At 43.0% G+C, this 26344-nt stretch overlaps 1 protein-coding gene across 3 annotated transcripts in view; it reads left to right on the top strand.

Moving 5' to 3' along the window:
• Positions 1-1653: 1653 nt before the first annotated feature.
• Positions 1654-26344, top strand: part of KAT7 (lysine acetyltransferase 7) — a 32417-nt gene continuing 7726 nt past the window's right edge. The window contains exons 1-9 of one of the 3 annotated variants that reach the window (XM_045488462.1): positions 1654-1870; positions 4313-4460; positions 6823-6999; positions 8620-8859; positions 13988-14070; positions 17376-17465; positions 18927-19025; positions 21706-21816; positions 23339-23530. In XM_045488462.1, coding sequence (XP_045344418.1) covers positions 1856-1870; positions 4313-4460; positions 6823-6999; positions 8620-8859; positions 13988-14070; positions 17376-17465; positions 18927-19025; positions 21706-21816; positions 23339-23530 — 1155 coding nt within the window. In that variant the 5' untranslated portion in view covers positions 1654-1855. The remainder of the gene's footprint in view (positions 1871-4312; positions 4461-6822; positions 7000-8619; positions 8860-13987; positions 14071-17375; positions 17466-18926; positions 19026-21705; positions 21817-23338; positions 23531-26344) is intronic. The other 2 variants (XM_045488465.1, XM_045488464.1) reach the window with 2 other exon arrangements.

Raw genomic sequence — 26344 nt, 5'->3', positions numbered from 1 at the left:
GGCACTACTAAGGATGACACACAAAGCTGAGATGTGCTTTTAGCCTTAAGAGCTCCAACAAGTTCTTATGTCCAGTTCAACCTAAAGCAGGTTATTCAGAGGTATTTATACTAAACCCTAGAAGCTAGATACTAAATACTGAAAGCTGCTGGGGCGCCTGGGTGGCGCAGTCGGTTGAGCGTCCGACTTCAGCCAGGTCACGATCTCGCGGTCCGTGAGTTCGAGCCCCGCGTCAGGCTCTGGGCTGATGGCTCAGAGCCTGGAGCCTGTTTCCGATTCCGTGTCTCCCTCTCTCTCTGCCCCTCCCCCGTTCATGCTCTGTCTCTCTCTGTCCCCAAAATAAATAAACGTTGAAAAAAAAATTAAAAAAAAAAATACTGAAAGCTGCCTGTATTACCACCGGCCCAGAATGCCCCCCCCCCCCCCCCCCAGGAGAGTGCTGGCTAAGGGTCTGGAACTTTAACTCTTCCTAGTTCTCTGTTTAGCGCATCAGTCAGATGTTTACCTTCGGCTGCTTTGTTCTTTAGCTCTGCTCCAGGGGGAAAACTCCATCTTACTTGGCCTCAGGTGAAACTGGGGTCCAGGAGTCTAACTTAATGACTGAGTATGCCTGGATTCCACCCGGTCGCTCTTCGCCAAACTTTGGTCCTCTCAAAGCATTTCCTCCAGAGAGATTACATCCTCAAAGCCTGCTCTCCATTTGCCAGCCTTTTTAAATTGCTCTTCTCCTAGCCTTACATCCTTGACCAACTCTTCCTTCCTCTCAAGACAGGCCTTATTATTATTATTATTATTATTTAAATATCCATGCCTTTTTTTTGTTAAGCTCCAGCTTTACTAAAAATATTCCTTCTTCTCTTCTTCCCTCCCCCAACTCCTGGCTCAAGCATCTAGATTTCCAGAGTTAACTTGGGCTAAGTGGGGATCACTGCTTCTCCGACTCTCGCTACCGCACCAGCACCCGCCCCCACCCCCGCGAGCCACCCAGGGCTCTCAAACCCACACAGAACGGGGGAAGGAGATGGGCGCTCACCATAGAGCGAATTTGGGAATTCTCTGGAGCTACAGCCTCTGGAGAATGGTTCTGCCTCTTTCCGCGACCTGAACGACTAACTAACTTACTTGCTGTTCGCTACGGGCAAGGACAATGTCTCCTCTACCAGACAACAAACTTCCTGATGATGGACGCTACCCTTCAGTTCCTTTTACAAGCCCCCATTCCCATCACTTTGAGACACAGGATGGCTTTTAAGATGCAATTTCCGGGGCAAAATATCCCTTCCCAACGTTGAGTTTAAAGGATAAACAGAAACGTCCTTTGGTCAACCAGGCAACCAAGGGGTTAAACCTCAGCCACCTGATGGATTCTGGGGGTTTCCTTCCTCTACTTCAGAAATTAAAACGAACGGGAAGGGAAATTTTGCCCAAGGTAAAGATGAGAACCGTTAACTTCAATTGTCAGGCTTCAGCCCCAAACAAGAATGGCTGCCCACGTCCACAAAAGGTGCCAATCCCCTGACTAAACATGGCTGGCCCGGGTTTCTACGACCGCGCTACTTTCTGCCCAATTCTAAAATGGCGCTCACTAGCCTCACCAGAAGGAGCGAACCTCCCAGCACCCTCTCTGGCCCGTAACGTCAGGTGACGCGAGCCCCAGCCGGAAGTGAAGGAAAAAGCGCCTCAGCCCGCGGCGCCTGCGCAGAAGGGTCTAGACGCTGTGAAGCAGGAGGCACTTGGGATCGTCCGCAGGATTGGGACTGCTACAGAGGCCGCCACGGAGCCCGCCGGAGCCACCGTTCCTGCTGCTGCTGCCGCCGCTGCCCGAATCGGAACTGTCGGGCCGCAGCCGCCGGCAATGCCGCGAAGGAAGGTGAGAGGAACAGGACAGAGGGATGGCGGGTGTCTAAGGACAGTCGACTGAGCAACGTGACGCAGTTGGCCACGCCTCACGGTGGTTGGGTGCCAACTTCCCGCTTCCCCCAATCTAGCTCAGCAACCCTCTCTTCTGTCCATACCCGACAGAAAAATGTGGGCCCGATCCTGGCCTCGGCCTATGCTTGCAACTATTCCCGCCCTCTGCTTGCCTGGCTCGGAGGCGTTCTTCTCGGTAATTGGTCGCTGAAACGCCTGGAAGCATATTGATTGGCTGGTGACACCGCCCATTTGGGTCCAACGGTCACCTCCCCGCGTGCGGGGGCGGTGTCGGGGCCTGGCCCTACAGCTCTCCGACTGGCTGTAGAGAACGATCCCTCCTCTCTTGATTGGCTAGACTTGGCAGTCTGTCCCGTGGGGGCGCGGCGTAGCAGTAGCGCGATTGGGGGCACGAATCCCCGCCCTTCCGGCCGGGGATGCTGATAGGTGCATGGGCGGGGTTTTGGAGCATCCTTCCTCTCCAGGCGGGGGGCACAACAAAGCAGAAGACTGGGTGGTAGAGAACCAGCGCCCACTCCCTAGGGATCCCGCTCAGGCCCTTTTGCATCTAAGACGTATTTTTTTCCTTAGCTGCTCATTTGGACAGCGGCCAGAAAATGTAGTTCGTAAAGTCAAAAACTTTCCACAATTAGATAGGATTTATAAGGTCACCCAGGGACACCCCCATCCCTTTTCTTTGCAGCTGAACAAACAGAGGCCTAATGGAGTGCTCTAAGCCACTCCCATTAGGCAATAGCAGAGCCTGGACTACAGAACAAATCTAATTCAACAAATGTTTATTGACTGCTTGCTACTGTGCTAGTTGCTGGGGATTCACAAATTAATCAGACATGATCCCTGGCTTAAGGAGATCACAGTCTGATGGGGAAAACGGACATATAAATAAATGTAGAAGGAGCTAGTAAATTCTTTACGTGGAGGTATATACAAAGTATTATGGGAGGGAAGTAAGAGAGCGATTAAGTCTGCTCTGGAGTAAGATGGGAAGGAGGTTGGTGAAAGCCGGAGAGAAGAGCTGAATTCCAGGGTCAAACCAGGAAGGGATGGTCAGGGATTCAAATAACTGGATAACTGGACTAGATGACCTGTAAGACTCCCCCTTCATCTTATGACTCTGAAGTCTCTGCTCATTTCTGGGCAGTTTACCCTTGAAATATTTGGAAAGCTACATGATGTTCTTGCTTATTTCTGCAGAAATCTTTTTTTTTCGCAGAGGTTTTCAAATAAAACATCTGAACCTTTTATTTTCTCCTAAAATGGCCTACATTGGTAGGTGGTATTTATTTATATGAAGGCTAACCAAATGCAGGAATAGTGTTGGTGCCTTGGAATAGGTCCACAGTCCCTTTTCTGCAGTTCCCAAATACAAAGAGCTTTTGAAAATGTAAGTGTTTTTAGTAACTTATTTGGTGGCAAAACCTGTCCTAAACTATCCTGAGGCTACTTATAGGTTTTGTGTGTCTGATTTGGTGCGATTGTTTCTATATTCTGCTGTAGAAATATTAGTGTGTTTGATTATGGAGTGATGATGAGGGATATATGCAAAGTATTCCCTTTCCAAAAAGCCAAAAAGTTAGGAATTTCAAGCACAACTGGCCCTAAGGGTTTTGGATAAAAAAATAGAGGACTTGTGGTTTGAGGCTTTGTCTTGTTTTCTAAGCAAATGCTCTTTCCTTCCTGGCTTAGTAAAGGGTGTAGCGGTAATGCTCAACCGATAAAAGTTATCTTTATGGCTAATCATCTTCAGGAGGCTAAAAATTGTCAAATGATTATTGAAAAGATGATAAAATCTCTGTTCTTAGATATTTACAAGTCTTCACATGCAAGCCGCTTTTTTTTTTTTTTTTTAAAGCACTTTCAGCATTCACGTGGAGAAACTTCGTAGATAGATAACATAAGAAGAACTTTAGTCTTTTCCTTTAAGTTCTCTTGGGATCAGAGTTGTGGACCCTGGTATTTTGAATTAGTATATGGTTTAAAAAAAAATGTGATGGCTGTTCGTGGAGACTTTGAACAAAAGCTGCTCCAAAGTTAAAAGGGGTCTAGCGCTGACATTTTTCTCCCCACCATGGACTCGAAGTACGTAGTTATGTCAGCCAGACCATTTCGAATTGGGTACTTTTATTTCCAGTTTGTGGTACTGACCTCTAAATGTACTTGTTTCAGAATTAGTGACAAAAAAGTAAGAATTAATTCTCTTTTTTATTTAACCAAGGTGCATTACTTGCAGGTTGTTCCATTTAATGCCTTAAATAAGGGAATTTGGCGGTGGAATCCTTTCTTAGTGTTTTCGGTATCATAATTCATTTTATTTCCAGTGTTAAGACAAACCCACAGAGTAAATGCTTCTGTGCTAATGTCTGGATCTATGGTGTTACAGAGGAATGCAGGCAGTAGTTCAGATGGAACCGAAGATTCCGATTTTTCTACAGATCTCGAGCACACAGACAGTTCAGAGAGTGACGGCACGTCCCGGCGATCTGCCCGAGTCACCCGCTCCTCAGCCCGGCTAAGCCAGAGTTCCCAAGGTATAAGAATTCATTCTTCCTGACCGTGCCTCATAGCCACCTCGTTGGTCATCGTATTCTTGTGGGAATGTGGAAACTCGTCCTTTGGCTTGGTGTAGATGACAAAATCTGGTAAAATGCACGGTCAATGCCTGCAGAAGTATCAGGTTCTTAAAAATGGTTCTGTTGGGGGTTGTCCAGTTTGTAGACCCAAAAGAACTATATCTGATACAATGACTGTGTGGCGCGTATATGTCTTAAGTCATTTAACTTTTGTTTAGAATAATAGTTTTTCCGTGAGTAAAATGGGAAGACCATATTTTTACTTTCTGTTAGAATGGCTTAGACTTAGGCATTTAAAATAGTCTCTTGAACTTGTTTTTGGAGGAGGTTCAATACTTCTAAATACTTCCATAACTTATATGTAATTCTGTAATGTGGTCAGACATGATTCATAGACGTAAGTAGTTGCATCCAACGACTTTACAGTTGTAAATACCCAGAATTTTGCTTTGGTAGTAAAGAATAGAGGACCTCTGTGTTGGAAGGCAGTTTGAAGGTTCTCTAGTGCGATTAGCCATCTGGGCTTTGATTTAGAAGGTACCCCTCATCCCTCCTGGTTCTGCTCTGGGATTCATTCCCTGGGGAGGAAAGAAAGTTTCAGTTAATACAAAAAGCTAATGATCAGTAGCCGATAAGAGATTAAGGGGGAAAATTTTGTAATATGCTTCAAGCACTTAAATAGTGCAGGTCTAGTTTCTGCTTTAGGAGCACGTTACAAAATGAGAGAAAAACATCAGTTTTTCAAGGGAGAAAATGAGAACATTCTCAACAACTGTTCCTAACTTTATTTTTGTATTTAACATTTCAGCCAAAGTATAGCTGTTGTCTTTTTGTAAGTTTGTAAGTTTTGTAAGATTCTCAATTTGTAAGTTTTAATTTTTTTAGCATTGGGAATACCGATAAAAAAACTACTGTAATTCAGATACTATGCTATGTATTGGAATGCCATGATAGAAAAATCGTAGTTCCTGCCCATAAGGAGCTCACAGTTCAGTGTGAAATATAGTACGTCAGCTGATTGTAGTAATGCATTGTGGCTAAGAGCTCTGAGATGTTTGTATAGCATATTAGGGAAGTTCAGAGCTGGGGCCGGTCTCCAAGATGGAAATCTTAAAGGATCTGCTAGGAATTTACAAACTGAAAGGTGGGAAAACATCATTTTAGGTAGAGAGAACAGTATATGTAAAGGAAAGGGAGTAATATTCTCACAAAGTGTAATTGGCTGTGCCCTGGCCACCTGAAAGTTGAAAATATTCCAAACGGCTAGGCAATAACTGGGTCCTGGGTCACTTCTTAGTTGTTCTACTTCATAACTATGGAGTTGGACAACGCCTAGGGGCGTCATTCACAATGTAGTCTGTGTAAGGTGGCTCTCTCTAAAGCAAGATATAGACCCTATTATGAATTGGCTGGGCCCCCTGGAGGCGTGCAAGCTGATAACCTAGCTATGTGCTTTTTTTTTTTTTTTTTTTAACCCAAAAGTTTGAGAATTTCAATTTTCTTCTTTGCAGAATAAGATGTACATATCATCTTAGGATCTTTTGTTGTTTAAAACATGCTTTAGTTTCAGCTTTGAATCTTTTTCTAATTCTTTTTTCAGTGTCATCAAATTAGAGATGTGAAAAGGCTGCTGGGTAATTCAGAATAGTTTTGTTATCCAAAAGAATTTCAAAAGCTGTGTTCTTGCCTTACCCTTCATGAATCCATTATGACTTTGCTTCAGAGTATCAGACAGGGTAATCAGGAAGAACACAAGAGATGTCTGAAGAAAGGAAATATGTGTATTGTTCTACCTTTAGAAGTAGAGTACCTGTTTGATGGTGGGTTGGAATAAGGAAAGAAAGAGACGTTGCAGCTAATACTTCGAAAGCTATAGATTTAGGTACCAGGGATTACGTTAAACGTTTTTATGAATTATCTTACTTACTTCTCACAACAAAGGTGAGGAATGTACAAATAATTTACTTTTTTTTTTTTTTTTTTTTTTTTTTTTTTTAATAGTTCAGGGAAACAGGCCTGGAGAGATGAACTTGCCCAAGATGTTATAGCTAGTTGGTACGGTGCAGGGGAATTGAATGGGAGTCAGTTTTGATTCCAGAACCTAAAACTATTAATTCTGTACTATATTGGATTTCTATGCCTCATCTAGTCTCTTTAGCTTCCATTTTATTTAATAAAATAGACATGTTAATGATCTGTTGGATTTTGTGAAATACGAAGAGGAGGGCACAGGTGGTAATAAGTCATATGGATGAGAAATAAAACAAATTTCCTTCTTTTCTCTTTAATTATTTTATTATCTTTTAAAATTGGGGATCAGATTCCAGCCCGGTTCGAAATTTGCAATCTTTTGGCACTGAGGAGCCTGCTTATTCTACCAGAAGAGTGACCCGTAGTCAGCAGCAGCCTACCCCAGTGACTCCAAAAAAGTACCCCCTTCGGCAGACTCGTTCGTCTGGCTCAGAAACTGAGCAGGTGGTTGACTTTTCAGATAGAGGTGAGTGAGTATAGTATGAATTGGTCAGTTACAGAGAAGATCTGGTCAGTTTCCTCTTAAGGAAGGCTTGGGGCCACTGCAGGTAGATGCCTGGTACTGACGAAATTCAGCTAGGTAAATGCTGTTTGCCGGATTCCTTTCTTGAATGTCTTGCTGAGGACAGTTTTGCTCTAGAGTACTCTTGAAGTTTACAGTCTCTGGAGTATATTGGGTTGGACCTATAACAGGCAAAAGGGACTGTGGCCCTCTTACCCACAGATGAGGAAGGCCTAAACCAGATTTTCTTACGTTCATGCTTGTCTGTCCATTTATCTCTGAAATTCCGGGGAGAGGTGACCTTCGGTAATGGGGGATGGCGAGCTGTTGTGATCGTGATTCACCAGCCCAAATCAGAGGCCTTAGCGCATGGCTTATAGACTGGGGAGCGTCTAGTCTGCTAACACGCTCAGTTGGTTTGCTTGCACAGGGTTCCCATTTTTATTTTTTATTTTTTCAAAGTTTGTTTTGAGAGAAAGAGAGCACAAGCAGGGGAGGGGCAGAGAGAGAGACAGAGAGAGAGGGGCTCTTAAGCAGGCTTCACGCTGTCAGTGTGTGGAACCTGATGTAGGGCTTGAACCCACAAACTGCGAGATCATGACCTGAGCTGAAATCAAGAGTCAGACACTTAATCGACTGAGCCAGCCAGGTGCCCCACTGTGTTTACGCTTTTAAAAGTTTGTTGCCAGCATTTGAAAATACAGAGATTTCATATAAAAACCTGAGTTACTAGTTTCCTTTAAAAAATGCAAGTCTCCGGGAACATGAATGAGGTAACCCATTCACTCACAGTATTGACTAGAGCGGAATAGTAGTTGTCTCCTTGAGATGGACAATTGGGTCTCTGTTTGGCCTTGCCCACCTCCTATAGGCATTTGGTTTACAACCCGTGATTTATAATCTACATTGTTAGATTACTCACAAGCTATCTCGAGAGCCAAGTTCATTCACACTCACACACCAAGCCTGTCATCCATTTCTCTTCCATCCTGTGTGTCTCCTAGGAGTGGAATGGGTTATTTTATTTTATTTTATTTTATTTTATTTATTTCATTGCATTTTTATTTTTGCTTTTTGAGAGAGGGGGAGAGAGAATGAGAGTGCATGCGTGCGTGTGCTGTCCAGCGTGGGAGGGTCAGACGGAGAGGGAGAGAAAGAATCCCAGGCAGTCTCCGTGCCCAGTGAGGAGCCTGAGGCGGGGCTTGATCCCATGACCCTGGGATCATGACATGAGCCAAAGTCAAAATTTGGACACTCAACCGACAGCCAGCCAGGCGCCCCTGGATGGTAATTTTAAAGAAAAACTTGCCTCCCATCTAGTTTTGATTATCCATGGTTGGGGGTTTGTGAGGAACACAGATAAGTGAAATGTATTGGGGAAACTCCAAACTTAATTGTAGTCGGAATGTAAAGTTGCACAAAGGAATGACGTTAGTTTCTCTTCATTTTCATTTATAGCAGATAAGTGGTTAGAAGTTACTGGTTAAACTATAGAGGATCTGGAAAGTCCATAAACTCTTCTGAATAGTAAACCTCAAACAAATGAACTTCATTCATGAGCTCTACCAATTACTTTTGCTTTAGAAACTAAAAATACAGCCGATCATGATGAGTCTCCACCTCGAACTCCAACTGGAAACGCACCTTCTTCTGAGTCTGACATCGACATCTCCAGCCCTAATGTGTCTCACGATGAGAGCATGGCCAAGGACATGTCCCTGAAGGACTCAGGCAGCGATCTCTCTCATCGCCCCAAGCGTCGTCGCTTCCACGAAAGCTACAATTTCAATATGAAATGTCCTACTCCAGGCTGTAACTCTCTAGGTGAGTGCGCCCAGCTTCACGATGCCTGTGTTCTGTGCTTCTCGCCCTCTGGACTTAGGCTCCTGAAGAAATGTTCTGTGTTCCCTTGTGACCTAGCTCCTTAGGTTCTTCAGTGGTGCTCAGAGTATCACTGGGCTGCCCACTTGAATATTTTTGCTTCTTGGCCTGTTGTCCGTAATAACAGATCCGATTGCAAGGAAATTAAGTGGGATGCACCGTTCTGCTTATCGAGAGCTCCCCCCCCCCCCCCCCCCGTGAAAAATTTCCTCCTTTTTCCTGCAAAAAACAAAACAGAGGACCAGTTACCTTCAGACAACTCATTGTATGGTGGGTAGTTCAAACTCAATGAGTGTAAGCTAATGCACAACACCGGTTGTGCGGCCACAGCTGTTAAGGAAGTGAGAAAAACAGATTTCTTGTTGCGTGGCTTTGAAACTAAAAGGGCACAGAGGAGACCCTGGCCTTTTGTGACTTCAGTGGTTTTAGGTCTTGTGTGCTTAATCAATACAAACCAGACAAGTATTTCTTCTCAGATAAATGAGTGTGTCTTTGTTTTCTTATGACCTTGACTCCTGACTGACAGATTCTTATAGTGGTTTAAACCTTATTAATTCTCCTTAGGTGAGCTTCAGTGCACATGTTGGGCATAAGTTTTTGTCTAGAGTTGGAAGGTGCTGACTTTGAGATCACAGGCATTTCTTCACCGGGTCTCCTTCTCAAATTTGTGACCTTTTGAATGTGGCCATCAGGTTCAGAAAAGGTAGAACAGAGTGAGCTGCTGCTTTGTGGGCCCACAGTATGTTTTCCCTAGTATTTAATTTATTTGGATCTTTTCCGGGTCTTGGCACTGGTTTCTCAGATAATTTGAACTCAGAATGCACAGAGCGTAAATTCCCCTGAATGTCATACCAGCCTTCGCTCAAAGAAGCTAATTGGTTCAGGCCTAAATCTGTTTCCTTGTGCAAATAATGAAAAAGTAAGACTAGACCTCATCATATAAACACCAGTGTTTAGGAGCTAGCCAACATGCTGTAAGAGGGTAAGGGGATCGACTTGCCGCACAGCAAGGAAAGGGACTCCAGCGCTGCTGGTCACTGTCCGTGCATCCCTAAGTTGTTCCCTTTATGTCGTGTGTTTTTTTTTTTTTTTTTTTTTTCAACGTTTATTTATTTGTTTATTTTTTTTGGGACAGAGAGAGACAGAGCATGAACGGGGGAGGGGCAGAGAGAGAGGGAGACACAGAATCGGAAACAGGCTCCAGGCTCTGAGCCATCAGCCCAGAGCCCGACGCGGGGCTCGAACTCACGGACTGCGAGATCACGACCTGGCTGAAGTCGGACGCTTAACCGACTGCTCCACCCAGGCGCCCCTATGTCGTGTGTTTAATTAGCTCTTCAGTACATAGTTATTGAATGTTTGCTATGTACCGGACACTGTTTTAGGTTCTGGGGATGTAGCTATGAACATGTCAAAGTTCCTACCCTCACGGAGCTTATAGTCTAACTGGGAAGGTCAAAACAGGTAGGTGTACAATAGGTCAACTAGAGATCATTCTCTGAAGGAAGATAAGGTAGTGCTGAGAGGGCAAGTAAGGTGTTGTGCATGTGTACGGCCATGCACACGCACACACACACACCAGTGCAAAGGGTATGGGACGGGAGAATGCTTAGGCCGTTTGAGGCACACTCAGGGGCCACTATGCCTAGGGCGGAGCAGCCACGGTGGACAGGAGGAGGTGAGGTCAGAGTCGGGCCTGACCGTGTGTTATCTTTGCTCAGTACTTAACCCCCTTAATGGAGTAGATGAGCGGATAAATACAAATCTGTTGCATCAGAGAAAGTTCACTTTGAATTTTGGTGTTAATCTGCTGGCAAAGTTTGAAAAGTGTGAACCTGAGCTTCCAAAATTATTTTTGATAAGGCTGCACCCGGCTGGCTCTGTCAGTAGACCATGTGGTTCTTGATCTTGGTCGTGAGTTCAAGCCCCACATTGGGCAGAGATTACTTAATAAAAAAAAAAAAAATCCATTGCCAAAATTACTTTTGATCCTGTTCCACTCTTTATGTTTGGGAAAATAATGTCGTTAATTTGTGTGTGTGTGTGTGTGTGTGTGTGTGTATAATTTTGGTATAAAAGTATTATGTGCTTGTGCAAACTTACAAGCCCTGAAATGAATAAGTAAAAGTTCTCCTTCACTCATATCCTCGGATATAAAACTATTCTTGGTAGTTTTTTATGAATGCTTCTAGTAAGTTTGTGTGTTTGTGTGTGTGTACGTACACATGTATATGTACATATATTTCCTTTTTGTTATTCACAAAAGGGAAAATACAGTGGTTGGTTTGGCATCTTGGGTATTTTACTTACTTAAGGTTCCATCTATTTAAAAGAATACAGAGCGTTCCGTTATATTGAAAGCTTATAAATTAAAAAAAAAATTTTTTTAATGTTTATTTATTTTTGAGAGAGAGAGAGAGAGAGAGAGAGAGAGAGAGGGAGAGACAGAACATGAGTGGGAAGGGGCAAGGAGAGAGGGAGACACAGAATCGGAAGCAGGCTCCGGGCTCTGAGCTGTCAGCCCAGAGCCTGACGCGGGGCTCGAACCCATAAGCCGCGAGATCATGACCTTGAGCCGAAGTCGGACGCTTAACCGACTGAGCCACCCAGGCACCCCTAAAGCTTATAAATTTTTTAAATTGTACGGTATAAGTTGACATTTATATTTCTCATTTTTAGCTACTTTGAATATTACTATAGTGGATAGTCTTGTACGTATGTAGTTTGATGTCTTGCTAGAAAACCTGTGGAATAAATTTGTAGCAATAGAATTGCTAGATCAATAGATTAGCTATCCTATTTATAAAACTTTTAATATAGACTCATTTGATTGGTTTTAGTTTATTTATTATAAACTAAGACATTTGAATAATTTACTCAGAAGATATAGATGAATAATATCTTAGAAATATCTACAGAAATATTTTTTAGAAATAATCTACAGAAAGAAGACTTTCTAAAACATGGATGCTTTACATTTTGTACATGGTGTTTGATCACTGAGGTTAGTTTTTTGTGTGCAAGGTAAATTGAACAGATCTCTAAAATCACATTTTTAATAACACAATCCTGGAGAAATGGCAGTCTGCATAACATGTATTAATTCCTGTCTTTCCCAATATGTGAACTATTGTTCTTTAAAGCTTACTTTATAAATCATATATGATTTTTAAAATCCCATTGTCTCTATTACCCAAAGGTTTTATAAGCTTTTTGGTTAAAGAGACGTATAAAAAGGAAGTAATGTTCAGTTCCCTGTGTGTTTCCCAAAGCCACATGAAAAATTAAAAAGTGAAGAGATACCCCTTTAAAGTGAGCTTTTTGTATTGTTAACTCCTCACGTCATCCCTTCATAAGAAGGAGCTTTGTGCTAACTTGTGCCTATGTATTTGTGTTACAGTGGTATATTAGTTTCAAGTGTATGATATAGTGACCCAGCATTCTATACATTACCCAGTACTCATGAAGCTAAATGTACTCTTGAACCCGTTTATCTGTTTCACCCCTATCCCACGTGCCTTCCGTCTTTGGCGTCACCACTTTGTTCTCTGTATTTAAGAGCCTGGTGTTTTTTTGTTTGTTTGTTTGTCTCTTTTTTTTTCTTTGTTTGTTACTCTGAAACAATTCCACTTATGAGTAAAATCATATGGTATTGGTCTTTCTCGGACTCACTTATTTCACTTAGCATTATGCCATCCGTATTGTATAAAATTTTTTTTTGAGTTTATTTGTCTTGAGAGAGAGAAAGCACAAGTGAGGGAGGGGCAGAGAGAGAGGGAGAGAGAGAATCCCAAGCAGGTTCCGTGCTGTCAGCGTGGAGCCCGATGTGGGGCTTGAACCCACGAGCCACGAGATCATGACCCAAGCTGAAGTCGGACACTGAACCTACTGAGCCACCCAGGTGCCCCTATACCATCCATATTGTAAATGGCAAGATCTCATTCTTTTTTATGGCTGAGTAATATCCCATTATTAAAAATACCATCTATTAAAAAGTCTGATTACAGAAGCCTAAATCTTTAAACAAAATCAGCCCCCTTCCAAAAAATGAATATATTTAATCTGATTCAAAATTATCAACATACGTTTATTTGCAGAATAGAAGAGTCCATTTTCTTTTTCATTTTCCAGAAGTTTCTTTCGATTATTGAAAGAAGTTCAATTCGGATTGGGTAGCATTGCATAATATGAAGGAGCACTTGATAATACATATAACTTGATAATTTAGCAACGGAAAGTTAAGTTTCACCAAAAGAAAATGTTTCTGCTTGTAATCTTGTTCTTTTTATAAATATATGGCTTTATGATTTTTTAGAATTTGAGAAATACATTATCAGAACAGAAGGAACTGGGGCGCCTGGGTGGTTCAGTCAGTTAAGTGTCCAGCTCTTGACTTTGGCTCAGGTCATGATCTCACAGTACCTGGGTTCGAGCCCCGCATCCGGCTCTGTGCTAACAGCACAGAGCCTGCTTGAGATTCTGTCTCCCTCTCTGTCTCTGCCCCTCCCCTGCTTGGTCTCTATCTCTCTCTCAAAATAAGTAAAAATAAAGTTAAAAAAAAAAAAAAAAGAACAGAAGGAACTACAGTTTATATTGAACATACACAAGTATGTTCAAAGATTGCCAGATCCCTCCTGTGGCAAAAAAGAATTCATCAGTGGGTGCAAGTTATGGCCCTGGCAGCACTTACTTTTGGTGGATTCAATCCGTGATCAGATACATATTGGATAGAAATGATACAGTCAGATTACACAGTTGTCCTATAGAAAACTTATCACTTTGGGGCGCCTGGGTGACTCAGTTGGTTGAGCGTCCGACTTCAGCTCGGATCATGATCTCATGGTCTGTGGGTTCGAGCCCCACGTTGGGCTCTGTGCTTGACAGCTCAGAGCCCAGAGCCTGCTTCCGACTCTGTGTCTCCCTCTCTCTCTGCCCCTTGCCTGCTTGCTCTCTGTCTCTCCCTCAAAAATAATAAACATGAAAAAAATTTTTTTCACACACAAAAAAACCCACGTCACTTTATGAGCTTAAATCTTCTGTCTCGAGATTAAGTTTTTTCCTCTTTTAACAGGACATCTTACAGGAAAACATGAGAGACATTTCTCCATCTCAGGATGCCCGCTCTATCATAACCTGTCCGCTGATGAGTGCAAGGTAATTGTATTCATTATTTGACTCTATACTTAATCTAGTGAGTGCTTTTCCGTTGCCAGGCACTTGGCTAAACACTGGGGATACAATGTGAACAAAATAGGCAAGGTCCTTTTTCTTATCTTCCAGTGGAGGAAACAATAAAAATACAGCTGGGTTTTTTAAAGAAAGATTTAAACAGATAAATAAAAGAATTACAGTATGTAATGACTGCTTCGAAAGAAATTAATAGGGAGATCTGGAACATTTGGAATATCATCCTGTGTGCATTGATATTTTCCTTCGAAAATGGACTTCGGCGAGGCAGGGACCTTTTCCACGAGGAATTAATTTGCCTAAATATGTGATCTCAGTATTTGTGCATTAAGTTCTCTTCTCGTGAATCTGTGAAGACATTTTGCTCTTTAAATTTTTGCATGATTATTTTCCTTTGGCTCTGTTTCCGCAGAATACGTTTCCTTTTTGTTCCTCTCAGTCACACCCACTCTTGGCCAATTTTTGTCTTAAATTCTTGAAAAATATAGTCCTACGTAACTTTTGGGATTTGGGGGTGATGGATTTAGGAGAGCCTAAGATCCTATTTTGTGGGCTCCTGTATCGGCTGCTGCTACCAAGGATGAAACTAATAATGGGGAAGCAGGAGTTGCAAACACGCTTCATTAAATGCATTGCGTGGGTAGTGTTTGGACAGGTTATCCAAGCTCATGGCATCAAAGTATTAACTGTTCCTGTGGTTGTTATTTTCTAACAATGCCAAGGTCACAGATTTATTCCTGTCTGAGCCAGTTTCATCCTAAGAAAAATGAGAATCCCTAACTAACACTAGTTCTTTCCGATTCAGGAATTTGTCCTCTTTTTCTTAACGAGACCACACGATGGGAAGTTTCTTTGCATGTTTAGTCTTTCAGCAAAGTAGTAGACTTTGAAAGCTTACATGGATTTCAAGGGTGAAGACACTGTCATTTTTCTTTATTCCAAATCTCTTGTGTAAGCAGGCTCATTTCTTCTGCTCTGTGTAAGAGTGAGTGGTTGGTCTGCCCATTATCTTCCCATTAGTCTGAGACCAGATCCCAACAGGAGCAGCTCTGCCGGTATCTGCAGCAGAAGCCGACAAGGCTTTGGGTCTTTCATTCTCTGAAAATAACCGTGATCTCTTTCTTCGGGAGTTGTCCTCTACCTCTTGACTTTAAATATCGTGATCCGATACTAAGCGTGGTCTCGCATTGACGTCTTCCTCAGGTACAACTTTCAAAAATTGTTGGCTTGTAGCAATGTGAACGAGTTACCTTAAGCAATTTATTTTTAAAAAAGAAAAAGAAAAATGCCAGTTTGGGGAAGAAAGTTCTGAAGAAAAGGAAAGCATTTCCTGAATTCTTCCTCTGTCGTGTTTTCTTCTTTGCAAGAGAAATCAGGCTCAGCATAATCCATCTTGACTACTGGAACTTGGACGATCCAGAGAATTTCTGAAGGATATAGGTTTTTATTATATTTAGAATCCCAAGTGGAAGAATTATAGACTAACTCCTCACCTAAATTGAAAGCTCTGTCTTTTTTTTTTTTTTTTAATTTTTTTTTTTTAACGTTTATTTATTTTTGAGACAGAGAGAGACAGAGCATGAGCAGGGGAGGGTCAGAGAGAGAGGGAGACACAGAATCTGAAACGGGCTCCAGGCTCTGAGCTGTCAGCACAGAGCCCGACGCGGGGCTCGAACTCACGGACCGTGAGATCATGACCTGAGCTGAAGTCGGCCGCTTAACCAACTGAGCCACCCAGACGCCCCGAAAGCTCTGTCATTTTTAAAGTACTTGCCTATATGTGGTCACTCTGAGTTTCCCAGTGGACAATTGCAATCAACCTTAGGACCGTTTTTATTCAGTTCCAGATTGCTGTGCCAAACACTGTGACAGATATCTGTGGGTTCTGTGAATCCAGTAAAAGACTGCATTCGAGGAGCTAACGTTCTCGTAGGGGGAGGCAAAACACATACAAACTAATCAGTGAAGAAGAATTTCAAGCAGTGATAAATGCTGCGAGGAACCAAAAAACTACAAATACAGAGAGTGGCTGTTTGGGGGTGACGGGGATACGGCACTGTTTCCGCTTGGGTTGTTCAGGAAGACCTCCCGGAGGAGTTGGCATCTGACCTGAGACGTGGCTGATGGGCAAAGAGACGGTTGTGTCCGGATCTAGGAGGAGAGACGTTAAGTAGAAGGACGAGCAAACACAGAGGCTGAGAGGTGGGGGTAAACGCCTGGGTTTGAGGGACCAAGAGTAGGCCAGCGTGGCTGGAACACGATCGGGAATGCGGAAGCCGGATCCAGATCATGAAGGACCTGTTAAGGCCTTGGCGTTGGAAGTGCGTCTTTACTGTGATGGCGGCGGGACGCATTTGGAGGGCTTTAGCAGAGGTGTAATAGAATTTTCACGAGCACTTTTTAAAAGTCACGGCTGGTTCGTGGTGTGGAGAATGGACTGGAGGGGGCAGGCGCTGACCCAGGTAGACTAGTTGGCAGACCGCTCTGAGCTCAGGCAGGAGCTAGTAGCCCGGACTGGCGTTGTATCAGTGGAGATAGTAAGAACTGATTGGACTTGGGATATGTTTTGGAGGGGAGCAGCCTGATAGACTTGCTGATGGATTTTGTGATGCGAGGTGTGAGACAAAGAGAAGCAACGAGGGCCACCTTCTCGTTTCTGACGTGGTGAGGTGCTTAGAAAGCGTTGCTGTTGATAGACGGAATGTTTGGGAGGAGCCGATCTGTGGGAAAATGTCAGTCATTGTGTTTTGACCTGCCAAGTCCTAGCGTGAAGTTGAACAGGCGGTGGGATACGAGCCCTCTCCTTCCCTCTCCTTCCGGGAGATGGTCCTGAAACGGTTGGGAGAGCTGATGTGATCCGTCTTAGGATCACCCGACTCCAGAGGTCAGTTTCCCTATAGACTTGACCCCGGGCGTCCACCCTTTCCCTCGCACTTCTTTGCCCTGTGTTTGCACTTCCTCACGGTTTCTTGTGTCTTATCCGTTGTACGGTGGGAAGGGTCCAGGCTCAGAGTCCTCAGACTGAATTAAAATCTTAGCCTTACCACCAGTCAGCGGTCTTGGTTTCACTTCTCTGACTCTAGTTCGTGGCTGAGGAAACAGACTGTGACGCCTGCCTCGCCTATTCTTGTAGAGATTGTGCTAATAAACGCGAAGACCCTTTGAAAGTGAAAGTGCAACGTAAATTCAAGGGATGACCATTGTATTCTTATGCTTTCAGTAAACTTAGTCTTAGAAGCAGGTGGATTTATTGACGTTGTTGATGGTTGCAGGTGAGAGCACAGAGCCGGGATAAGCAGATAGAAGAAAGGATGCTGTCCCACAGGCAAGATGACAACAACAGGCATGCAACCAGGCACCAGGTATGGGCCTTGTTAAACTCTGGCCGCTCACAGTCTGAGAGCCAAGTCTGGGATCTCCTCTGCCCCGTTAACGGTCTTTAGGTCTATCTGTGCCTCTCGTTCCCTGTGGTATTTCTAAATAACTGGTCTTCAGTCATGAACTCAGAAGCGTTTTTGTTTTGTTTTGTTTTGTTTTTCCAAAGAGTAAAATTTCGTGAAACAAACACCTCTGCCTCATAAATGAAGGACTCGTGCTATTTATGATAATGATAGTAATAGTGATAAAAGATTATCCTCATTCTTTGAAAGATACACTTGCTGCTCTGTTTCCTCACTTTGCATCTACTTTTTAGCCCTTTGTTACTTTCAAACCCCTTCGCTCTGCTGGCATGTTTCCGAGGTCACCGGTGACTTTTCCTTAGCATTTGACACTTGTTGGTCATGTCATTTCTCTTCCATTTCTCTCTTCCCTTGGATTCTTAGATGCTGCTTTGCCCTAATTTGTCTACCTCTTTGAACGTTCGTGCTTGTTGATTACGCTTAAATTCCTAGTTCTTCCACGAATGCCTTTGGTCTTTGGTCTTGCTGTTTTTCTGCCTAACTCTGTGCCTATACCAAGAAGAAATTCTGCTTATCCTTCAAGGCCTTCAGCACCTCTCAGCTGTGGTAGGAATTCTTCCTAGATCTCCTATCAAGAATGAATTTCTTCCTCAGCTGTTCCATCGTAATGTTCTCCGAAGGCTGGTTTAGCCTTTATCACAGTTCATCATATGGATGTCTCTTTTTGTGGTTAGATTATAGGTGGATAGCAGAGGAAGGCATGGTGAGGAGGGAGAAGTTTGGGTTTGGAGCCAGACAGATCTGGATTTGAATACTGTGATTCTGTGACTCTACCTGTGTGGTCTTGGGCAGGTCAGCTAACCTCCCTAAACTTTCTGTCCTTGTAACACACCTGGCATTTTTTTGTTAATAAAAACGAGTGAAGAAGAATACCTACCTGGTAGGGTCGTCAGCTAACAAAATACCTATATCCCCAGTGCTTGGCAGGTAATACGCACTCTGTAAGTGGTAGCTCTACTTTTTTTCATTGTCTGTCTTGGGTTCTAATCTTTCTCAGTGTAAAAATTGTATTCCTTGTCGTATCAGTACTTGGAAAACAGTAAACGTTCAATAAATGCTTACTGAATTGAAATCATCTTTATTTTATTCGTGTTGCTCTGGTGGAGACGTCCCTCCTTAATATGTGTTCTTTTGGGCTTAATATTTAAAATAAATATGAACTGCCTGTAACCACGGTGTTCAGGGAACCCAATTTGGAATTTTAAAATTGCCGTCATAGGCATAGGGTGGCCTTCACACGTCTGGCGTTTTTTTCTTCCCTGCCATGTTTTGTTTTGTTTCGTTTCATTTTGTTCTTCATTTTGAAACTTACTGACATAATGAGTTTTCTGGCTAGCTTCTCAGTTTTCTCTTTCCTTTCAGGCACCAACAGAGAGGCAGCTGCGGTATAAGGAAAAGGTGGCCGAACTCAGGAAGAAAAGGAATTCTGGGCTGAGCAAAGAGCAGAAAGAGAAATACATGGTGAGAAAACGTTGACCATTGGCATGAACTCGTGTAATTGCATGTGATTGCTTTTGGTTTTCTAAACTCTGCTTTTCAGGTTTGCTGTAAAAGGTTAAATTTAGCCCCTTGAACAAATACCAAGATATTGGAGATGTCTGTATAAGGAAAAGTATTCCAACTGAGTGAGAGTCTGTGTATTTTTAATGGGAAAACAAAATTCCTACATGATAAAGAGTATTAATTGGGGGGATGTATTCTATATAATAAGATTTCTTTGGTAGTATTTTAATTTTTTTCTAGTTTTAAAAGTAATGCACATTTGTAATAGGGAATACAGACCAATTAAGAAAAGTACAGGGAAATAGGGACGCCTGGCTGGCTCAGTCAGAAAAGCATCTGACTCTTGATCTTGGGGTTGTGAGTTTGAGCCCCACATTGGGTGTAGTGGTTACTTAAAAGTAACCACAGTTAGCGTTTGGGGGAGAGCCTCCTCCTGACCTTTTCTGACCTTTTACATAATGCCTTATTTATGTCATTTGGATATTACTGTAAGTACAGCTTTGAATTTCTGTGTTTTCACTTAAATGGTTTGAACTAATTTCCTCAAGTTCATGAAAAATTCTTCAAAACATTTTTGCAGAAAATTTAAATAAAGACTTATTGTAAATGTGATATATGAATATATGTAATTGATAAAGATTTATAAACGTGTTCATAAATGCTTACTATTGAAAATACCAAAGGGCACCTGGGTGGCTCAGTTGGTGAAGCATCCGACTTTGGCTCGGGTCATGATCTTGCAGTTCGTGGGTTCGAGCCCGCGTGAGGCTCTGAGCTACCCGCCTGGAGCCTGGAGCCTGCTTCAGATCTTGTGTCTCCTTCTCTCTCTGCCCCTCCCCCACTCGCACTCTGTCTCTCAAAAATGAATAAACGTTAAAAAAAAGAAAGAAAGAAAATACCAAAAATACAGAGAATAAAAATCACCCTCTGAGATGTAACCCCCTGGGTGTTTTGCTGTGTGATCTCTGGGTCTTTTTCTGTTTTTTATTTTTTCATGGAATTGGAATTTTGGCTTCTTGAGTCATCAGACTAGATGGGTTGTGAGTGCTTAGACAGCGTGGCTTCACTAAGGCCAAAACGTGCTAAACTACGTATTTACTTTATTTGATGGTCCTTCCTGCCCTGAGAATGAGAATCTTATGAATAAATAGCAAACAGCCAGTAGGAGATGGATGGTGGGCTAATTTGTAGCTAAACACCTACACCAGACTGTTGGGTTTGTAGAGGGAGGGCTCTAGTATGAGGCTGACTGCTGCTTCCCTTGGCCTGGTTCAGGGCTTTTATTCACATGTTGGGTAGATGGGGCATAAATAATACGGTAATAGCATTTATCGAGTGCTTGTGTGTTAGTTGTTATGGTTACGTTGTTCCCATCATTTCTAGGACAGCCCTCTATGACGGATGGCGTCTTACCTATTTCGTAGATAAGAATGGAGAGGTTTAGAGAGGTAATTTGCCCAGAAATCATATGGGTATAAGGAGTGTCCGAAGGAAAAGCTCCTGAAATTTATCTTACAAACATCTACTTTGCAATAATCTGAGCTAGGTGATGGGGACCCAACCTTCCTGTTAAAAATGCTGGGTAGGGTATTTTTTTTCACTTAAAAAAAGATGTGTATGAAACTAGAAAAAATACTTTTAATACTGAGAACCTAAATCGTAGATAACAGTCCAAATTCAAAATATACTGGTCAGATGGGCTCAGAAGAACCTGAAGAAATTGTAATAGCTTCAAGATATTGGTGAATGGTTTTTTCATATGCTAATATGTGTGTGAACTCTATAATGGTCTCCCTAGGATGAGCCATCCACTCCACTTAACAACCATTATCTCCTATTCTCTGGGTGGGAGGTGGAGTCTAGGATCAAGTGGGAAGGGCTAGAATTGGAGGTTTAAAAGGGAAGTTTCCCTCGTGCCCTTCCTTTCCTGCGCAAGGATACTTTACTATCATGGTGAGATTTGATACTTTACTTATTAAGAACTGGGTTATTTTTATGCTTCGGATTTTCTATGAATATTGCCTCTTTCTTCTTGCTTAATATTTAGTAAAATGTTTTTTAAAGAGGCCATCCTCTTTTGCCTGTGCACTTGGGCTGGAGATCTGAGTCGGGAGCTTTGGGCCTTTGGCAGACCGCAGTGGGTGCAGCGACTCGGGACAGAATTTACCAAGGACCCCTTAGCGCCGCTAACCCTTCCCCTTTGCAGCTTTCCCTTTCAGTCTAAACTCTCAGACTCTGAGTGTCAGAGATTTGGTTTTTTGTTTTGTCTAGGAATGTGTAGTGCCTTTGGGTTTGTTATATTTTTATTTATTTGTACTGTCATGCACATTTTCAGATGAAGAAATGGAGGCATAGAATTCTGATCCTCGAGGTGCTCATTTAGAGATAGAAGAATGAAGCTCCTTTTTGAAGGTGTAGGAGCATTTTCTTTCTAGATTCATTAGGGTGGATAGTGGTGGTTTTTGGCATTAACCTGATAGTGCGTCTTACGCTCAATTCCTGGTGCCGAGTATAATGCCTGGCATATAGTAGGCACTAAGTAAATAGCTTATAGTTGTGCTTGGCCCTCTGGTTGGCATCAGTTGAATAGATGAAGTTCTTAGAAGCAGAGAGAATCACGCTCTGGCTATTTTCCTAGGAACACAGACAGACCTATGGGAATACTCGGGAACCTCTCTTGGAAAACCTGACTAGTGAATATGACTTGGATCTTTTCCGAAGAGCACAAGCCCGGGCTTCAGAGGATTTGGTGAGTATGAAAACCTTCAAGCTCTGGACCACTTGGGAAGGGCATGTGGGACTGCCAAGAATGATCAGCCATCAGTTGGCCAGGAATTAAACAAACGTACTTTGCCGCTTGAATCTCTTTCCCCTTCCCCCAGCTATCCAGCTTTGAGGTGATCCACCCCATTCATAGTTAAAATTAATTACCCCTCCTCCCTTCTCTTTCCTTTGCCTGATGGGTTTTCTCTCTCCCTTTCACCTCCCGGAAGGACCAGTTCGGGTGTGGAGGTATTGAGGCTGGTAGAGACAATAGGTGCCCCTGGGTCTCAGTTGGGTAATTTGCAATTCTGAGAGCCTCTGGACTGGTTGATGAGCCTCTCTGTTCTCTTAACCCCCTCCAGGAACTTGGCTTAGGCTTAGCAGTTTCTTCAGCCCTTCCAGGCTAGCTCTAAAAGAACAGTGAAGAGGAATAATGGAAAAGACTGTAGGTGGATATTTTAGAAAATTCGGCGTTGACCTAGCCAAGTTTCATACATGAAGCTGGTTTTGTGTTCTGCTTTTTATTTACAGTTAGTTTTACACGTAGTTTTGATACCCTAGGCAGAATTTTCAACAACTTTGCTTTTAAAAACTGTGGTACCTCTGATTTAACAGATTAAATGTGTTGGGGGAAACTTAGCTTAAAACCTGAACATCCCGTTAAACCTTTTTTTTTTTTTTTTAATTTTATCAAACACTTAATTTACAAATCCTCCTATAGACTCCTTATTGGAAACGTAGAGGAGGCAGGGTTTGATAGCTGCCCTGGGCTGGGCTGGGTTGGGCTGCTGTGCTATGGCTGGCTTTCTCTGCTCTGCTCCGGAACAGAGCATTCCCCAGGTGAGTCTGTTTCACCGCTCTCCACCTGGTTATGCTGACAAATTCTAGCGATTGAGTAGAGATAGATCCCCAAAAGTATTTTCTACTTTATCTGGAGTTTAGATTACAGAATTAAAGCACCCGTCCATATTTCAGGAATGTTTTTTTTCTCAGGGACCGAGGTTGAGAGGATGGCCCCCTATCCCAGTAGATTTCTGTCCCAACCATCCATAAGCTTTAGAAGCAGATCTCAAAGCACATTCTAGATACTCTCTTCTGTTTCATTTTAGAAGTGTCCAGTAAGGGTGGGGCATTTGCATTCTTGGTAGATTGCTTTAAAATTTGGTTTGGTGCAGGCTGGTTAAAAACAAAATTTTACCAAGGACTTGTTCTGAGGTTCAAGAGACAAGGCCTGGAGCATGGTAGGGGGGAGCAGAGAGAAGCCGCTTGCTGTCTGTTGAGACCTGTGCTCCAGGCAGTGTGTAGACAGGAGTTTTCTAGAAGCCTTCCTGATTATCCATGCCCAGGTAGGTAGCCCTCCATAGTGCAAGTTGCTTGTGAGTTAGAAGCCAGTTCTATTTTTCTCATAGCCTAGCGTGGTAGTATGCATAGTAAGCTAACTACGGGTTTTTTAATAACAAAGATGATCAATTCTAATCTTCTGACTTTGGATTTCTTCTCCACACTAGGAGAAGTTACGGCTGCAAGGCCAAATCACAGAGGGGAGCAACATGATTAAAACAATTGCTTTTGGTCGTTATGAGCTCGATACTTGGTACCATTCTCCCTATCCTGAAGAGTATGCACGATTGGGACGTCTCTACATGTGCGAATTCTGTTTAAAATACATGAAGAGCCAAACGATACTCCGCCGGCACATGGTAAGTTGTCCGGGTCTGGGGTTCCGCGATCATGATGGTGATGAGCTTTGGAGCTCTAGATATTGCTGTCTATCTGGATGGCCTTTATCCATGCATCTCTCCGTGGTCCATAGCAATGAGATAAAGGCATAGGAAATTGAAAGCCACATTTCAGGGTTGGGGGATTCAGCCTGTGGCAAGGTGTGCTGTGTGGCACCTGAAACAGCTGTGCTGTGTGTCCCTTAACCACATCCTGTCATACACATTGCCTGCTCCTTTCTGTTTCTCCTTGAGATATAAATGACCTGCCTGCAGTTTTTATGTGTCCCAAGCTAGATGAAAACAAATAGACTTCATTAGATTGACTTCATTAGACAGAGCAAGGACAACGTTGACTCACTTTTGTATATCCCTAGCAACCAGTGTGGGCAGTAAATGCCCAGTGACTGTTGAATGAATGCTTATTTAAAGGAGGCAAGTTACGAAATTTACAAAATGGGTCCTTTGGTGCCTTCTCAAGTTTAGTGCTTTCTGGTTCCTGAACATTGTCCTTCTTATTAAAATAGGAATAAAGACACGACACTCGCTTTATTGGTTGCTAGAAATTTTGTAGCTTGAAGCCATTTTTCTTTCCCTAGTTGTGGGGTGAAAAGTCTTGTCTGAAACATGGGAATTTCTGGGAGCAGAGATGGGGAAAGACTGGAGCGTTTCCGGCAGGGAACCTTCCTTTCCCTGTTTCTGCAGTCACAGCATATTTGGCTCTAAAACCTTTCAGGGTGTCTTTTCTTCTGTTCCCTCCCCCCTTATTTTCCAGGATTTCCATATGGCGAGCATCTACAACCCAGGGTTTCTGTCTTTCCACTCTTCTCCCTAGTTGGGTTGGGGGATAACTGCATTTTTGTGTTCCCATCGCTGAACACGTGGTCTGTAGTGTTGTGGCCCAGAACCGCCCCTGTGAATTAAGCCATTCAGACCCCTGCACGCTTGACTTCGGGTAGAGAGGGACTGCTGGAGAGGTGGGCAGGACTGGTGGAGACACCAGTGTGGGGAGAGGGTGGGGAGCGGTACCAGAAGGCCTGGTCTGCAACCGTTGTAGACCATGAGAAGCTAAAATACCGTGCTGCTGCGTGAAAGTAAGGCTGGTATTTTTATGGATGTGAACTTCTTACCATTTAAGTCTGTCTTCTTCCTTTTTGTTTCTGGTTATTTAGTGGCATTAACCAATGAAGTAGTCAAAAAGAGCAGGAAATAGTAGTAGAAGGGTAAAAAAAAGGGTTTGGATAAATCTGAAGGTCAGGTAAACATTATGTGTATTTGAGGACCTCCTGCATTAAGTGAGGTGCAAGAATCGAATTTCCGGAAATGAAAACCTGTTTTCGTCCACACCTCTTCTGATTCCCATTGCTTTAGGAGTAATCCCTGATGTGGGCTTTCTTTGGCCTTTTGGCCAAGAGTTTGGCTTCTGTTTCTAAACAAATGAGTGTCACACTAATTAGGTTATTGGAAAGAGCCAGCGTGAATAAGGAGGTGGATATAGGAACAGACTGGATGGAGCTTTCTCAAAATAATTCCAATTAATACTTGGATTTACATGTGACCAATTGGGCCATGATTCTTTTTTTTTTTTTTTTTTTAACTTTTTTTTTTTTTTTCAACGTTTATTTATTTTTGGGACAGAGAGAGACAGAGCATGAACGGGGGAGGGGCAGAGAGAGAGGGAGACACAGAATCAGAAACAGGCTCCAGGCTCTGAGCCATCAGCCCAGAGCCCGACGCGGGGCTCGAACTCACGGACCGCGAGATCGTGACCTGGCTGAAGTCGGACGCTTAACCGACCGCGCCACCCAGGCGCCCCGGGCCATGATTCTTGAGTTGACCAAAAGTCACAATAAAACTTGGTAGAAAATGTTCCACGTGCATGCGCTTCTTAAATGATATTTCAAAATGTATTCACATAAAACTTTTCAAAAGAATCCATCCATGTACAGCAATGGCTGACAGCCTGCATTAAATCGGTTAAGAGGGGCACCTGAGTGGCTTAGTCCATTAAGCGACTGACTTCAGCCCAGGTCATGATCTCAAGGTTCGTGAGTTCGTGCCCTGTGTCTGTCCTGACAGCTCAGAGCCTGGAATCTGCTTCAGATTCCGTGTCCCTCTCTCTCTGCCCCTCCCTCCCCTGCTTGTGCTCTGTCTGTGTCTTAAACCTTAAAAAAAAAAAATTAGATCTGTTAGCCATTGAAGGTGAGGAAAGGGGGGGGGTACATTGTGCCCCCTTGTGGCCGGGTGCCCATCTACCCCTGCAGTTTCTTGTTGCTTGACTTTTTTTTTTCCTTTTTTTTTTTTTTTTAAAGCCACAGAAAGGACTTGCTCCTCCTATTCCTTATATACCAAAAGGAACACTTTGGTGGGGGTAGTTTTTATTACAGGCCTATTTTCTGATCTGAAAACAAGACTAATGGCTAGGTGGTAGCAAAGTTTACTGGTAAAGGTGAACGTCAAGTATTCTTGCCCTTACTTAGCAACTCTAAGCTGCTGGAAATAAGCTGCTTAAGAATTTCCTGTTGGCACAAGGCGTTTTATAATAAGGGTATTTTTTTATTTATCTGTCTTTTACGTAGTAGATGACTTTAATCTCCTGGGTTGAAGCAGGGCCAGAATACCGTCTAGAAACCTTGTTCTAAACTGCTATAAAAATACCATAAAAACATTACTATGATCTTAGAAAAAAATTTTTTTTTCAACGTTTATTTATTTTTTTTGGGACAGAGAGAGACAGAGCATGAACCGGGGAGGGGCAGAGAGAGAGGGAGACACAGAATCGGAAACAGGCTCCAG

The sequence above is a fragment of the Leopardus geoffroyi genome, chromosome E1 (assembly GCF_018350155.1).
Source record: "Leopardus geoffroyi isolate Oge1 chromosome E1, O.geoffroyi_Oge1_pat1.0, whole genome shotgun sequence".
NCBI lineage: Eukaryota > Metazoa > Chordata > Mammalia > Carnivora > Felidae > Leopardus > Leopardus geoffroyi.
The sequence above is the reverse complement of the archived record's forward strand: the minus strand, read 5'-3'. Positions and strand labels throughout refer to the sequence as shown.